The sequence below is a fragment of the Lemur catta genome, chromosome 18 (assembly GCF_020740605.2).
Source record: "Lemur catta isolate mLemCat1 chromosome 18, mLemCat1.pri, whole genome shotgun sequence".
Lineage (NCBI taxonomy): Eukaryota > Metazoa > Chordata > Mammalia > Primates > Lemuridae > Lemur > Lemur catta.
Window position 1 is genome coordinate 38,623,469 of NC_059145.1, and position 15,759 is coordinate 38,639,227.

At 42.6% G+C, this 15,759-nt stretch overlaps 1 protein-coding gene across 2 annotated transcripts in view; it reads right to left on the reverse strand.

Annotated features, from left to right (window-relative positions):
- Positions 1-540: 540 nt before the first annotated feature.
- RBM5 (RNA binding motif protein 5) overlaps positions 541-15,759 on the reverse strand; it is a 26,860-nt gene continuing 11,641 nt past the window's right edge. For both annotated transcript variants that reach the window (XM_045530184.1, XM_045530185.1), the window contains exons 7-25: positions 13,956-14,039; positions 12,479-12,539; positions 11,382-11,447; positions 10,959-11,119; positions 10,423-10,520; positions 9,734-9,821; positions 9,542-9,619; positions 9,386-9,458; positions 8,677-8,762; positions 8,196-8,280; positions 7,894-7,985; positions 5,631-5,792; positions 5,081-5,230; positions 4,927-4,998; positions 4,108-4,287; positions 3,731-3,805; positions 2,542-2,639; positions 2,332-2,461; positions 541-1,164 (exon numbers count right to left, since the gene is read on the reverse strand). In XM_045530184.1, coding sequence (XP_045386140.1) covers positions 1,039-1,164; positions 2,332-2,461; positions 2,542-2,639; positions 3,731-3,805; positions 4,108-4,287; positions 4,927-4,998; positions 5,081-5,230; positions 5,631-5,792; positions 7,894-7,985; positions 8,196-8,280; positions 8,677-8,762; positions 9,386-9,458; positions 9,542-9,619; positions 9,734-9,821; positions 10,423-10,520; positions 10,959-11,119; positions 11,382-11,447; positions 12,479-12,539; positions 13,956-14,039 — 1,965 coding nt within the window. In that variant the 3' untranslated portion in view covers positions 541-1,038. The remainder of the gene's footprint in view (positions 1,165-2,331; positions 2,462-2,541; positions 2,640-3,730; positions 3,806-4,107; positions 4,288-4,926; positions 4,999-5,080; positions 5,231-5,630; positions 5,793-7,893; positions 7,986-8,195; positions 8,281-8,676; positions 8,763-9,385; positions 9,459-9,541; positions 9,620-9,733; positions 9,822-10,422; positions 10,521-10,958; positions 11,120-11,381; positions 11,448-12,478; positions 12,540-13,955; positions 14,040-15,759) is intronic.

A 15,759-nucleotide genomic window follows, 5' to 3' on the forward strand; every position in this document is an offset into this window, starting at 1 on the left:
TGCGGTGGCTCACCCCTGTAATCCCAGCACTCTGGGAGGCCGAGGTGGGAGGATCGCCTGAGCTCAGGAGTTCAAGACCAGCCTGAGCAAGAGCGAGACCCCTCTCTACTAAAAATAGAAAAGTGAGTCGGGCACAGTGGCACACGCCTGTAGTCCCAGCTACTCAGGAGGTTGTGGCAGGAGGATCTCTTGAGCCCAGGAGTTTGAAGTTGCAGTGAGCTATTATGATGCCACTGCCACCGCAATCCACCAGGGGCAAGAGAGCAAGACGCTCTCTCAAAAAAGGAAAAAAAAAAAAAAGAAACTGGAAAGTGGAAAAGCTCACTCCACTCGGGTTAAGGCTGAGCTTCCGTGAAGAGTTTTAAAGCATGCTGAATTCTGGAACTTCAAAATGTGAACACAATGACAGGGGCAAAGAAATAGCTTAAAATATTACTTGTAAATAACTTTTTAAAAACAAAACTGATTTCATTACCAGGCTTGACTGACTTAGGCATGCTTTACCTACCCACTCACCCAAGAATAAAAAGACACAGGACACATTTTTCAAGGTATTTCTTTTGTAAAGAAGCCAGATTTGGCAACTAGACTGAAAATCTTCCAAAATTCTGTACAAATGTGTAATATACAAATATACACAAGGCTTTTGCCAAGAAAAGACATCACTAGGACAAATGACAGAGGTGGCTTTGGTGTCACATACCACCTAGGGCATCTCAACGCCTCCCAGAATGTGAGGAGCTGATGGACCACAACACAGGCTACACATGTAAAACACTACATTACACTATGTACACCGGAGTATAAAAACCCACTGTCCTCTCTGGTCTGTTCACAAGCCCTCTGGTGGGAAGGAAGGCCATTCACCAGATAACCCCCCTTAGGGGAACTCCTTTAAGGTGGGAGGGAGAACCCTGCAGAATGAAGTGGTTCACCCTCAGAACTATTAACAGCACAAGGCATGCCCTTAAAGAGACAGGCGTTAAGAGTAAATTCAGAAGATGGACCATTTCTTGCACTCCTTGTCATCTCTCTGTCTCACTCCATCTCAGTGAACCGGGCAAACATGGCTTTTCGGACAGCATCTTTGTAGGAATCAGCACCTGACAACCCGTATGCGCTGCCTTTGGCTCCTAGGCCAGCTCCTTTTAGCCGGACTTGAGCCTGGGGGAACACAAAGACTGTCAAGCAACTGGCAGGTAAGGTACAGACTGCCCCCACCTCTCACCAAACCCACTCTTTATCAAGCAGGACCACTCACTAGGAGACACAAGAGAGGAAAAGTTTTATATGAAGACAAGGATTTCTTTTTCTTTTTTTTAGACAGAGTCTCGCTCTGTTGCCTGGGCTAGAGTGCCATGGCATCAGCCTAGCTCACAGCAACCTCAAACTCCTGGGCTTAAGCAATCTGTCTTCCTCAGCCTCCCAAGTAGCTGGGACTACAGGCATGCGCCACCATGCCTGGCTAATTTTTTTCTATATATATTTTTAGTTGTCCAGATCATTTCTTTCTATTTTTAGTAGAGACGGGGTCTCGCTCTTGCTCAGTCTGGTCTCGAACCCTTGACCTCGAGCCATCCTCCCGCCTCGGCCTCCCAGAGTGCTAGGATTACAGGCGTGAGCCACCGCGCCCGGCCAAGACAATGATTTCTATGCTGGAGACTTGCAGCAGGTTTGAGGACTGAAGAAATAAAATGGGCTAAGGAATACAGGCAGAGGAAGCCGTATCCCTGACCCCTCAATGCCTGCTCAGCAAACATCCATGCCTAGTAAGGGCCCCAAAGCACTCCACCGAAGCATGGGGAAGGCCTGGTAATTGTAGGCACAGATCACAGCAGGACAGCCTGATGTCAGCAGAACTCACACGCATAGGACAAACATCGTCTCTAAGTGTCCGACCCAAGCTGTGCTGCCAGGACAGAGTGGGGCAATCACCGGTGGAGCTCTGGCCTAGAAAGCCAGTGGGTAGAGGCCTCTGATCCTGGGATTATGTCTCTACCTGAGATCTGACCAATTTAGGGGTTTCTCACAAAAATCCTACCAAATTGTAATTTTAAAAAATACACAACCAAAATCACTCAGAAAGAAATTAAATCAAGAACCCATACCCATTCCTTCCAACTGATATCTTAAAAGGAGGGTGAAAGTAAGGGAGGGCTGCCGGGAACAAGCATCTCACTCAATGGTGACGGTATCACCTGGCTAAGGACACTGCCCCTCTGTGGTAAAGCTGCTCTTGAGTCCCAGACCCTCTGGGTGCTTTTATCTCATCGAATCTCTGTAGCAACCCTGTAAGCCTGGTGTCCACTGTAGCCTGGCCCTATCGCTTACCTCAATGGGAGCTGTGATACCCTGACACTTTCTTCCCAAACCAGAGCCTTCCCGCCAGCCCATGGCCTGCAGCATCTTGTTGCCGATGTTACTGTGGTCAATGCCATCTTTGGTGGGCTGCTCATAATTCCTGCCAGTGGCAAACACACAGTTACTTAATAAACAGCCAGAGCCCTGGCTAACGAACTGGAAAACGTGGATATCACATACACAGTGCCAGCATCGAACTGCTTCTTGCGCTTGGGCTCTGGAGGTTCTGGAATACCATACTTCTCCCGTCTTTCTGCAGCTCTATCTCTGTATTTCATCTATGTGGGAGAAAAAAACAGTGTTAGAAATATTCACAGACTTCAATCTGTAACAGTCTAATGCACCTATTCTTCAAAACTATCGCCTCAAGTATTTTTTTAATCTGGAGCTTGATTTTTTGGACTGGTCTGAAATACCAAATTCCCCTTTTCTCCCTCACCACACTCAAGTCATACCTAAAATGTCAAGTTTGTAGAGATGAATTCTGTGTGGAACAAGGGGCAGAACTATGTCTCCAACAAGCAGTTTTATTTAATTAGCCACCACTTGTCAAGCTCTTCAACTAGCCTGCTGGGCTGTGAGTATAGCCTGCCGAGGTCCAAAAGGAAGAGGAAGGCAGAGTTGCCCATTTGCACTCAGCATTTGGTCAGGCCCACCTCAGGGACAGAGAGCATCATGGAGGCTTCCAGAGACCTATTCTGCAATCCCTGGGGAACTGGAACCATAAAGTGAGGAAAAAAACAGAAAGCAAAAGCCTCAACTACAGACACTGCTGAATTATCTCAGGGTGGGAATTTTCTAACCCACTGGTTCACGTCTTACCCACAGGCCTCTACTTGCATTTAAAACTCGGACTGCCTGGCCCCCAGCCCGCCTCAGCCACCATCAGCACCAGCTGCTTCCCCATGACTGGTGTCATAGGCTTCTCCTGCCTCTGCCCCCAGACCTGCTCACCACGCCCTGCCCACTCCTTCCTTCCGTATCACCTGTAATCACCTCATACCCTGCTGTCCCTTTGGCCTAATTTGAAGCTTCCCTTATTGCCCAAGAAGGCTTCCCTGGCCAGGCCAAACAAGAGCATTCTTTCAACAAAATCCAGCATAGTTCACCAGCGAGCATGTGGCATTGAGGACCTGTGTGAGCAGTGTTGAGGTTGTGCTTCTGTCTTGTGTACCCTTGTGATGAAGGGACAGCATAAGGCTCACAAGCAAATATACCCTGGGTCTAACATGAGTTATAATGGTCGGGTGACGAGTGTGACAAATCCTTCTACCCTGCCCCTGGGCCAAGGTAAAAGCTACACATAAAAGCTAAAGCTGAAGAGATATCCCAATATATTCTCTCTAGTGGCACACTGTTTCCCATTCACCTCTCTCTCCCTTAGCTCCAAGGCTTCCAGCTCCTGCTCGCTCAGCCTGGATCGTCGGTAGATGTCCATGTTTTGCTATACAAAAGATTTTACAGATACAGTAAGAATTCAGACCATCCTAATTTGAAATGTCATAACATTAGCAACATCTATTGTATTCTGACAGTCAAAGCCCAATCGCACACAACTGCAGAAAAAACAGAGCCCCGTGTGTGTGGAGGTGCCACGCTCCTCTCCACTCTATTATCTCAAAGAGCTTTCTGCAAGGCAATCATTCAACAGCAGGTATTTACTGAACCTTCACCACAGTGAGGGCACTCACATCATCTCATCACCTCCCCCTCCCAACCTAGCTCAGCTCAGAGAAGCATGGCCACCTTGTGCAGGTCCGAGAGCTGCTGGTGCCTGACCAGGGCATCTTTGTTTGGGAACTGGCGCCGGCAGAGCAGGCAGGCCATCTTCTTCCAGTCAGCCAGCTTCTCTTCCTCACTCTCAAGTCTCTCCACCAGCTCCTCCTCATTGTCACTGTCGCCACTGTAAGCAGCAACCAGGCCCCTCTGGGGACAAAAGGAGGGCAGTAATTGGAAATGTTCAACAGGAAGATAGTGAGGGCTACATACCTGGATAAAGTACTGTCTAATCCAACATGTCAGAGATCCCCAATACTTATGCCGTACTTTAGTAGTGAATCACATTTCATCAACTGTACAGAGCAGTCATGTCCTTGAGTGCTGAGCCTGATCAGCCTCCTGGTACCAGCCTTCTTGGGGCCCCAAAAATGGGTTCCTGGGTGACTGTTTTCAAACCACCAAACAGGTATAGTAATCCCAAATATGACAGATGAGAGTAATGGCCCACCTGGACCAGTATCTATCAAGTAAAATGAGCTTTTTCCTTGTCTTTATCTTCTCTTTCCAGACCATTAAAACTCAGATTATTATTCACAGATGCAATGAAACTCAATTAATTGAGTTTAGGAATTTGGGCTTCATTCATTACTCCATCTCACCTGCCTTCTCACACAGAAAACAAAGCTCTGAACATGGATTCTATGTGCAGAAATTGTTCCAAATACCCACCAACAGTGACCACATCCAGTTTTAAGTAGGAATTACATTAGCCGAGTTGCAGCTGAGACTCAAAGTGAGATACAAGCCACAGATATGGTCTTTAAAACACTGGTGGTACTTCCTTACTTTGAGGGGATTCTCCTCGTCTCCATTTCGCACCAATTCTGGGATGAGCTGCTGCCTTTCAGCTAAGGCTCCCTGGAAACAGAGGAAAAGCCATAAGCCTCAGGTTTTACGTAAGCTCCCACCATGAAGTATTCGCCATTCCTGCTACTATTACCTTCTTCTCAAATAGAGCAAAGCCAGCATCTGCTGCAGCAGATTCTCTCCTTTCTTCTTCCCTCAAGGAATTGACAGGTTGAAAGCTATTTTTAAAATTTTCTTTCTGCTTATTCAAACTCTTAGCCCAGCGTTCCATGTCTTTGGCAATCTAATATCAAACACCACCACCAAAAAACATTTAGTCTCCTATGCCATGACAATGAGCCATTAAAGATCTCAACCACATTCTCTGTAACAAAACCCCTTTTACTCTTACTTTTACCTATAAATATTTCTATGAGATGCTCTCACATACAACCAAAGTCATTCATGAATACTGCCTGAAGGCCTCTGAGACTTCCAGGATTCTTTTTTCTAGGAATATAGGCAAACTAACAGATGATATATGGTAACAATAAGAAATTGCAAAATGCTCTAAGAGCTTAATGTAAATGAAATGTATAGCCCAGTTTTTAAGAATCCAAATAAAGCTGACATAAATGCTACAACTCCAAAACTAAGATTTAAGGCCAATATCCCAAAGAGAGAAATATGGGTCATATTCTTACCTGCTGGGCTGTTTTGCTTTTGGGTTTCTCCTTCTTCTCCTTTCCCTCTTTTGCAGGAGGCAGGCCCGTCTGCTGGTGGGAGCTAGACTCTGCAGCAGGCACATAGGTCTCTTTCTCCCCATCCCAGTAAAGGTACTGCTGAGTTAAGGAATTATAGTAATACTAGAAGAAAAAAATACAATGAATGTAGACTTTCTGCTATATCAAACAAAAAAAGAAACATTTTGTTGAAAAAGCAAGTTCAAAGTTTTTTTGGTCAAAAAAAAAAAATATAAAATACACTGTGGACTAGTGTTATTTCCTGCCCGGAAAGGACCCTTTGTACACCCTGGTACAGGCAAGGATGATGAACCAGCTAGCAAAGGTGTCAAACTTCTGGGGTAAAAGTAGAATACGGTTTCTTTTTCTTTTAGAATATGGTTTCTTCTCAAGAGTCTAGTTCCCATTAATTTAATCTCTCCGCTTACCTATAAGGTACCCAAAGAACAATGTGTCTCGCTCCTTCTCATACACCGTTTACACAAACCAGGTAGCCAGAACAGCTGGCTGTGTCATGGAGATCACACATCGTCCATGACAAACCATTAACAGCCCATCACTGGGCTCATCCAGGTAGAACTCTTTGCACAACCAGACAACCAAACATAGGGTGTAAACACTAGCTCGGGAGCCTGGAAGTAAGTGTTGGTGAAGGCAGCTGAGCTCAACAGGAAGTGCAACAGGAAAGGTGTCACCTATCTTCTCCTCTTCCTTATTCCCCAGCCACTCACTCTACCTGCTCAACAGAGACCAGGAGACTGTTATCTCTCTTCTGGGGAAGGTAAGGTGGGTAACAGACACAGAAGTCACAACTTCCATGGTCACCAAGGAGAACTGACAGGGAAATAGCCAAACTTCACAAATGAGAGAAGTAGAAAAACTATGCAGAGGCTCAGCCTGCTCAGGCAGGTTGCACGTGGCTTCACACTTCACTCTCTCAGAAGCCACAAGCTATTAATGCCAAGTTCCTGTTAAAAGTACTCATTTTACTATTCTATATATACAGCTCCTGCTCATAGTTATTTATTTATGGAGTGCTAAAATTGCTTTTCCTTTTTAAAAGTTATATACACCACCAAAAATAAAACACCACTCCAAAGATCTGCTAAATTCTATCCTCAAGAATATATAGGGGCTGGGTGCGGTGGCCCCTATATATACAGGATCACGCCTGTAATCCTAGCATTCTGGGAGGCTGAGGCAGGTGGATCGTTTGAGCTCAGGAGTTTGAGACCAGCCTGAGCAAGAGCAAGACCTCATCTCTACCAAAAATAGAAAGAAATTAGCCAGACAACTAAAAATATATATAGAAAAAATTAGCCGGGCATGGTGGCGCATGCCTGTAGTCCCAGCTACTCTGGAGGGAGGATGAGGCAGGAGGATTGCTTGAGCCCAGGAGTTTGAGGTTGCTGTGAGCTAGGCTGATGCCACGGCACTCTAGCCTGGGCAACAGAGTGAGGCTCTGTCTCAAAAAAAAAAAAAAATATATAGGGATGCTAAGACGCTGAGCACAAAACGTCATATATTGTCTGATTCCATTATATGAAATATCAAGAGCAGGCAAATCCATAGAGACAGAAAACAGAGTAGTCGTTACTAAGGGGGAGGACAGAATGGGGAGCGACCGCTTAACAGGTACAAGGTTTCTTCTTGGGGTGATAAAAATGTCCTGACATTAGGCAGTGGTGACAGTTACATAATACTGTGAATATACTAAAAACCACAGAATTATACATTAACCACTATAAATGGTTATAATAGAGAATTTTATAGGGAGAAAACTACAATTCTACAATTTAAAACTTCTACCTAGGTCTGTACATAAATTTTAACTTGACCAAATCATCTATGGTAATAGAAATCAGAATACTGGTTACTAAAGGGGGAGGGTACTAACAGCCAAGGGACATGAGGATCAGGAGGGCTAGGAATGTTCTCTCCGAGTGGTGGTAAATATACGAATGTGTATACATGTAAACATTCAAAGAACTGCACATTTCAGTCTTGTGTTATTTCTCTGTATGTACATTATACTGCAAAACATTTTTTAACCTTAAAATTTAAATCCCAAAATAAAAATTACATCTTGGTGGCTTTTAAGAAGTTAAAACTAATCTGTTTCATGTCCTCCTTTGTGGGAAATATTTCATTTTATGCCTCATAAGTGGACTAAGTGAAACTAAGATACTTCTAGTAAAATTGAGGAGGAAAACATTGCATTTACTTGTGAGTTGGGGTCATAGTAGAGTCCTGTTGTTGGATCATAGTAATATCCTGAAGATTCATCATACTGGTAAGTGGACGTGTCAGGTACTGCTGCAAAAACAAAATCCAGCATACAGTCATTCCAGTGAGAAACTGGCTTCATTTTACAAATTCTAAAGCAGTGAGATATAGCTGGCCTAAATGTTCTTCCTTTCACATCCCCAAGTGTCCCTCTGATACCCACAAAGGCAGAAGAACTCTTATTAATCAAAAACAACTAGGACCTTCCAACTGTCAATAGCCCCATGCGGTTTGGCTTACCATATTTGGTACCAGGAACTACACCAGTGGGGGAAGCGGCTGGGGCCTGTGTACTTGTGCTAGTGCTAGGCTGTGCTTCTTCAGTCTGGAAAGAAGAGCAGCTTCAATATAATTTCAACTGTAAAGCCTTTTAAGAGAACTAAATCACTGCAATCATCCAGGAAGAAGGGTTCCCCTGATAGACACACTGCAGCAATGAGGCAATCCTTCAGCAAAACATGCTGACAACTTTCTTTCTAAAGGTCAAGTTGAAGCATGCAGAAAGTATAAATATAGCCTGTTTGGAATTTTACATTTAAAATATATGCACATACAATAATAAAATCATTAGATTATCTAATACTATAAGACACAGAGAGAAATAAGGTTGAAATGTACATTACTCAATCCTGGCACATACAGCAGGAAAGGATAATACTTGTACAACAAAATAAAGTTTCCCCAACAGCCACGAGTTCTGTATTCAAGACAAGAGGATTACCGGAGAGCCAGGTGGATTGGAGGTTTGGTTATATAGCTGGGGACTCTGGGACACTACAGCCGCTGAGGTGGTGGTCACCGCTGTGCCTGATGATAAATACAGGGGTTAGGAAGAGACAAAGCACTGAACTCTGAGCCAAACATCTTTATCTGTAATGCCAATCTTGCCTTCTGTCCTTGGGTATGTCAGTTCTTCATAACCTAATTTCCAGTAAGTACCCTGGAACCTATCACATTTTCATTTTCTTATAATCCTACTAGAATGTGACATACAAAGTTAAGGATGTTGTACAATGGCTAGAAAAGGAAAAGAACAAATCCATACCTGCTGTGGGGTTGAGAAAAGATTTATCTATAAGGCTTTTATAATTTTCTGCAACAAAAACTAAAGCACACCCTAGGGCCACACAACCTGTCTGTTCACCTGAACTTATGTGAGCACCACAACTTCTACCAACTCAGAGAGGAAAATACAGACTTGAATTTCAAGAATAAAACTCACCACAACATGGTCTCTGAGAGGTTCTATTAGTTCTTGGTGTATATGAACAACCCTAATCTTCCCCAGAACCTTAGGCACATGGTGACAACCCTGAATATCACCCTGCATTGTTGCAGGGAAATGGACTTGTAGCTTTAGGTCTAGTTAGAAGTATTTCATCAACTGTAGGTGTTTGAACTGAAGGTAAAAGGGAGGCGATGTTTACTACCTGATGCAGATGATGCATCAGATTCCAATCCTCCAGCTTGTTGCTGATAAAACTGCTGGTAATCCTGTGAGTACTGAAGAAAAGTCCACCATTAAAGCTGCTATCCTTGGACACACTCTGGAGACAACAAGTTGGATGCTGGTCAAATCTACCTACCTGAGGGTACTGGGCATAGCCATCTTGGCCTGGTTGCAGGTAACTGTAGTCAACACTGCCTCCTTCACCACTTTGAGACTACAAAATGTCAAAAAGAAACAAAGACAAACTTAGTGGACATCAAGGAAAGAACCTATGAAGTATTTCCTAAAAGTGATCTTGTGTTGCAAGTACCACAGGAAAGGTCACTACCTGGGTGGATGACCACTGAGCAGCAGCAATGGCTGTACTAGCCACAGAGAAGGCGCTGACCCGGTTTCCATCTGGGAGGACCAAGTCTCTGAAAGCACAAAGATCCAATCATATGATTTTATCTCTGTATGCCCCCCCAATGCCAAGGAAACAGTGATTCATTCCAGCCTTTGTCAGTTCTGAACTATCAGCAATGCCACATTTCACAGAGGGAGAGGTCTTTATAGGCAAATTCATCAGTGGACAAGTATCCCCGTAGTATCACTGTTCTACTTTGTAACCTGCCATCTAATAAGGCATCTTTTGGGTGACTAATGATACTAGAAAAGGGAAATTTACAGTGCTAGACTGAAGAACTACATACATGAAGCTATACGCATGGAAAGGGAAGGAAAGGATTATTTTTGCATGGGTTTGTACTATACTACTGCAGTTTGCAAAGCACATGTTCTCAACCCATCTGCCATGCTTGCCTTTCTCATGCTCTGAAACCATTTTAGGCAACCGTCATCAACTGGTTATAGAGAACAGGAGGGAATAAGTTCTAAAAGACAAATATCTCCCTCTTGGCCTTGGCAACCAGGAAGGATACTCTCAGTGTGGAGAGCATGGGCTTGGGGTAGAGCAAAGCATCTCTGGACAAATATACAGATGCAGCAGTGTGAAACAAGGAAAATGATGCCACTCACTTTCTGGCACTTTTTGCAAAATCAACTCCAATAGTTTTGCCATCAATTTTCAAAGGAGGATGGAGACTCTGTAATATTTGAAGCAACTGAGAGGCATCCTGAAGGAGAATGTGAAGAAAAACAATTTTGTCATGTAATTAAAAATCTCTCCCTGCCACCTAGACGATTCAAAGAAATAGAGCTTCCTATTTAAAAAAAAAAAAAAAAAACAACAGGAGAAAAGAAATACCTTTCTTTTCTGCAGGAGATGAAGGTATATAGTATCATTAAAAGAGCAAATGCTAAATCAATCAAACAAAGTACGAAACCCTAAACTGTGGCTCAAACTTCAGTTCTGCCAGTTCTCTACAGCTATACACATTAGTTTTACTACTTATGGAAGTAGTAAGTTCTATAAGTTAGCAGTGCAAAAGCTCATTATGTAGCGTTGAACCCTGGGCTTCAGAAGCCTCATACATGGTATCAAAACTGGATGAACCACACTTGCCTCTTAAAGCTGCTTCTTTTAAAAAGGAAAGATTAAATAAGAAGCTCACCATTGCCGAAGACAGCTGCACAAATGCGAAGCCTCTGTTCTGCTGGGTCTGTTTGTCTTTTATGAGACGAATGTTATTGACAGCTAAGGATGCATAGGGCGACAGTGCTGTCATGATGGAATCCACCACAGTGTGTGGAGCTATGTTCCGAAGAATGATTGCTGGGGATGAATGAGACAAATGACATATACATGCATTCCCACCACCAATGCTTTTCAAGACAGGTTCAAGCACAAACACACAAATCCGTTTTGGCAGGTTCCTAGTGTATTTTTCATCCTGACATGGAGAAGACTCTAAAAACCAATCTTTTAAGGGACAACCTGAAACTGCTACTGCTCCTCAAACAAGGGTAAGAGAACAGAAATTTCCAACCGAGGTCAAATTTTAACACAAAGGCTAAAAGATCACATGTGAACTTACTATCACAGTAGTAATCCACAGACTGAACTGACTCTGTGGTTCCAGGGGGCACTTCCTGTTCGGAGTCTAGAAGAAGGGAAGGAGATTAAATCGAAGACAAACACAAACAACCAATTAAAGAAATACGTTAAAAGTGAGATAAGGTCTCACTCTGTTGCCCAGGCTGGAGTGCAGTGGCCTGACCACAGCTCACCATAATCTCGAACTCCTAGGCTCAAGTGATCCCTCTGACTTAGCCTCCTAAGTAGCTGGGACTACAGGCACGTGCTGCCATGTCTAGCAAATTAAAAAAAAAAATTTTTTTTTTTTTTTTTTTTGTAGAGACCAGGCATGGTAGCTCATGCTTGTAATCCCAGCACTTTGGGAGGCCAAGGCAGGAGGATCACTCTAAAAAAAATAAAAATAAATGAGCTAGGCGTGGTGGCGTGTGCCTGTAGCCCTAGCTACTCAGGACGCCGAGGCAGAAGGATCACTTCAGCCCAGGAGTTGGAGGTTGCAGTGGGCTATGATGATGCCACTGCACTGTAGCCTGGGTGACAGAGTGAGAGTCTATCTCAAAAAAAAAAAAAAAAAAAAAAAAAAAAAAGAATAAATATATATTTTTAAGAGATGGGGGTCTTGCTTTGTTGTCCAGGCTGGTCTTGAACTCCTGGCCTCAGGCAATCCTCCTGCCTTGGCCTCCCAAAGTGCTGGGATTACAGGCGTGAGCCACCACATCTGTCCTTAAGCACATGTGGCAGTCATTTTTTTCTTTTTTAAGCATATGTAGTTATAGTAAAAGTTCATTAATTTTGAAATGGTTAATGTAGAATGTAAAAATTGGGCCAGAGCAGGACTGACATTACCCTGCACTAAAGAAAAGCAGACACAAAATGCAAACTGGGTGAGCAGACTTAATTTTAGAAAATGAAGGAAACTTCTGTGCTCTCACAATCATTAGCAGCATCTATCTAGCCTAAGGAAAAAGGTTTAAAGAAAATATACAAGTTATTTGTTTAAATTATCTAAAATCCACGCTTTTCCTCAGGTTCACAGACAATAATAATCCAATCAGTCAGGTTTTAATGCATATTCCCAACAGCTGAATCCAGGCTTACCAAACTTGTCCGCTCCACATCGGAAGCATTTTAGTCTTTTCCTGAAATTGTTAAGGCAGCACTGAAAAAAAAAAGTTTTATCTGTAATTAGGCCAGCCTTTCTAGTAACAATGTGGTTAGAACAAGGGACCATGAGTAAATTTCAGTAACTAACATTAAAAAGAAAGCATAAAATGATATAATGTATCCAAGACAAGGAGGCATAACCTAAAAATTAAAAATATTGCCTGGCCCCTCCCCTGACCCCCTCTAAGATAGCAGCGGGGGTGGGTAGAAAAAAAGAATCAGAATGTTATATTATGTAAATTCTTCCAAGAGAAACAAATCTTTTTTTTTTTATTTTTTGAGACAGAGTCTTGCTCTGTTATCCAGAGTAGAATGCAGTGGCATCATCATAGCTCACTGCAACCTCAAACTCCTGGGTTCAAGAGATCCTCCTGCCTCAGCCTCTTGAGTAGTTGGGACTACAGGCTCACGCCACTGTGCTCGGTTAATTTTTCTATTTTTAGTAGAGATGGGAACTCACTCTTGTTCAGCCTGGTACTGAACTCCTGAGCTCAAATGATCCTCCTGCCTCGGCCTCCCAGGGTGCTAGGATTACAGGCTTGTGCCACCATGTCTGGCCTAGTTTTTAGTTTTAAATCCCTTTTTAAAGCATGATCACCCTCATTTTTAAAAATCAGCTTTTTTTTTTTTTTGGAGAGACTCTTGTTCTATTGCCCTGGCTGGAGTGCAGTGGCATCGTCATAGCTCACTACAACCTCAAATTCCTGGGTTCAAGCAATCCTCCTGCCTCAGCCTTCCAGAGTGCCATGATTATAGGCATGAGCCACTGTGCCCAGCCCAAATCTTGTATTTTAAAGTAGAATTCATTTTTATTAAGTTGGGAAAAGGGTTCAGTTCACTCTATTCTACAGAAAGCCACTGGTGAAGTTCTTTCTTATATTAAGAGAGTACTGTATGGACCACTCTACATATACAAACACATTATAAACTAAATACTGTCTACATCCTTACTGGACATGGCACACATACACAACAAAGAGTTTGTGCACTCTCAAAATACCAATGTTAACATCCAAATTCAAAACGGAGCATTAGTGACAGCAACATAATAAACCTTATAAAACTCTAGTAGGGTTCTCCAGGATTTTTGTTAATATAGTCAAAAGATAATCCCAAAAGTTGAGCACTCTAGCATTCAATAGACAATAAAGTAAAACATACCTAAAATCTTAATTGAAACACTGGGCTTATAAACCTGGATCTTAACATAACAAAATCTCTAGAGTTTTGAGGATTCTGTCCTGTAATACCAGCAGAGGAGGACCTGAGTCACAAAGCACAAAAATACCTTATGATAAAAGCTGGTGGTCATGTACTTACTAGTTTCCTTGTTTAGATAGTGAAATAAACAAATAGACAAACAGCAAAATCCTGAAGCAGATTTGTCTATTTGGGAAGAACATATGCTTACCTTGTTACATAGCCAATCTTCAAACTTAGGTCTGGGATTGCTGTAATGCATTGCAATGTGCTTTCCTTGAATCACCAACTTTTTCTGTAAAAAAAGAATTAGTTAGTTATTCCCATTGTGAGGAACATGTGTCCATTTTCCCAGGGCAGAGCACACTTCGGAAAAATCAGTGCTCTGGAATTAAATGGACAACATACGGGGAGGACCAACCACCGCCACCTATACTCTGCCCATCCAATCCTTCAGATAGGCAGTAAGAGAATGGGATGCGGAGTAAAGGTAAACGGAGTCAGGGAGTGCTGAGAAAGCTGCCAAACACTAAACGCTGACATGCACCAGGCCGTGTCTCCAGCAGAGACAGAAGTCCTAACATTCAGCATTGACAGGCTGCCTGAGAATGACAGTCTATGTCAAAAAGCAGAAGACACAACTCTCCCAGTTCTGAGATTGTCTCCTACTTTAACCCTTGGCATGGTGTCCTTGGGCTTCGCTTCACTTTTTCCCCAGTCCCCATCTTTATGCAAAGTAAAAGCCTTTATATTTCCCCTTCCCCCCCAAAATTCCTGCTTCAGGATGTGTCCTTTGTGGGGGAAAAGGGAGGGGAACTCATTTTTAAAGGGAATCTGGTTACATTCTTTCTCAGGAAGGACTATATTGAATGCCACCAACTCTAAAACAGCTAAATGAGATTTTTTTCCTGCCAACTGCAACCATGTAATGTATCCTAGGTGACAGATGTGTTTTTCACTGAAATGAATGGTACTCTCTTCAGGATGAGTAACCAGGAGGCCAATGAAGTTTCTTCAGGGGGGTAGGAACAGTTTATAAATGCACATACAACCTCATCCTTCAAGTCAACCATGTGACTAAAAGAGACTTAACTTTTAAACAGTCAAAACTCTGAGCTGAATCAGGCTAGCCAAGAGTTACCTAGCACCTGCCCCCAAAGAGCCTTCATTTGACAGGAGCATCTTTTCTTTTCCTTTTTTGTTGGGGGGTTGAGTGGGTGGGGTGGTCTGACAGATTTAAGTAGGAGGTTAGATATCCAGATTTTAAAAAGGAGTCTAACCCTTCTAAACATACATACTGTTGACCAATTTGGTTCTCGCAAATCCTGGAAGATTTAAGACATGCTGTGAATTTTGTCTCTGCAATATCTAAAGGCAAGACTACATGTCTGGCCAAGAGGAAAGAGCTGAAGGGCCATCCACTCACAGTGATGTACAGAAGCAAAAATAAAGAAGCTGGGAGATATGTTAACAGATCATCCCACTAGAAGGGATGTGTTGGGGGAGACTCCAAACTACCACTGAGTCCCTAATCCTATTGGCCTTTTATTTCTGGAGTGAATTTGAACGGTAATGAAGTATTACACATCAACATAGCTTTGTATACATTAAAATTGTGGAGACTTTTAAATGTCCTATAGGTTTTAATTTCCAAGGAGTTTTAAACTTCCAGGTTAGTCATTCAGACATATCTACTGCATCAAAAGATGCTGTTATGTCAAGAAAACAGACTCACATGAAACTTGTATATGTTCTGGATTTACTAAGATGATATCCATGATATGAAATGAATGAAGCTCTACTTTTATAAGATCAGGCTGTGACTCCTGGATTAAGAAAATGAGAGGCTTAAAAATCTTAACAAATCAGTCAATCAAACCGATACTCTCATTAGTGAGTCTTGTTATAAAGAACAATATTACCAATCAAAGAATATAACACTTATACATGGTTGACTCAAATCATAAAATAATGCAGAAATGCAACATCATGAGTCAAGCAAACTTCTCAGAATG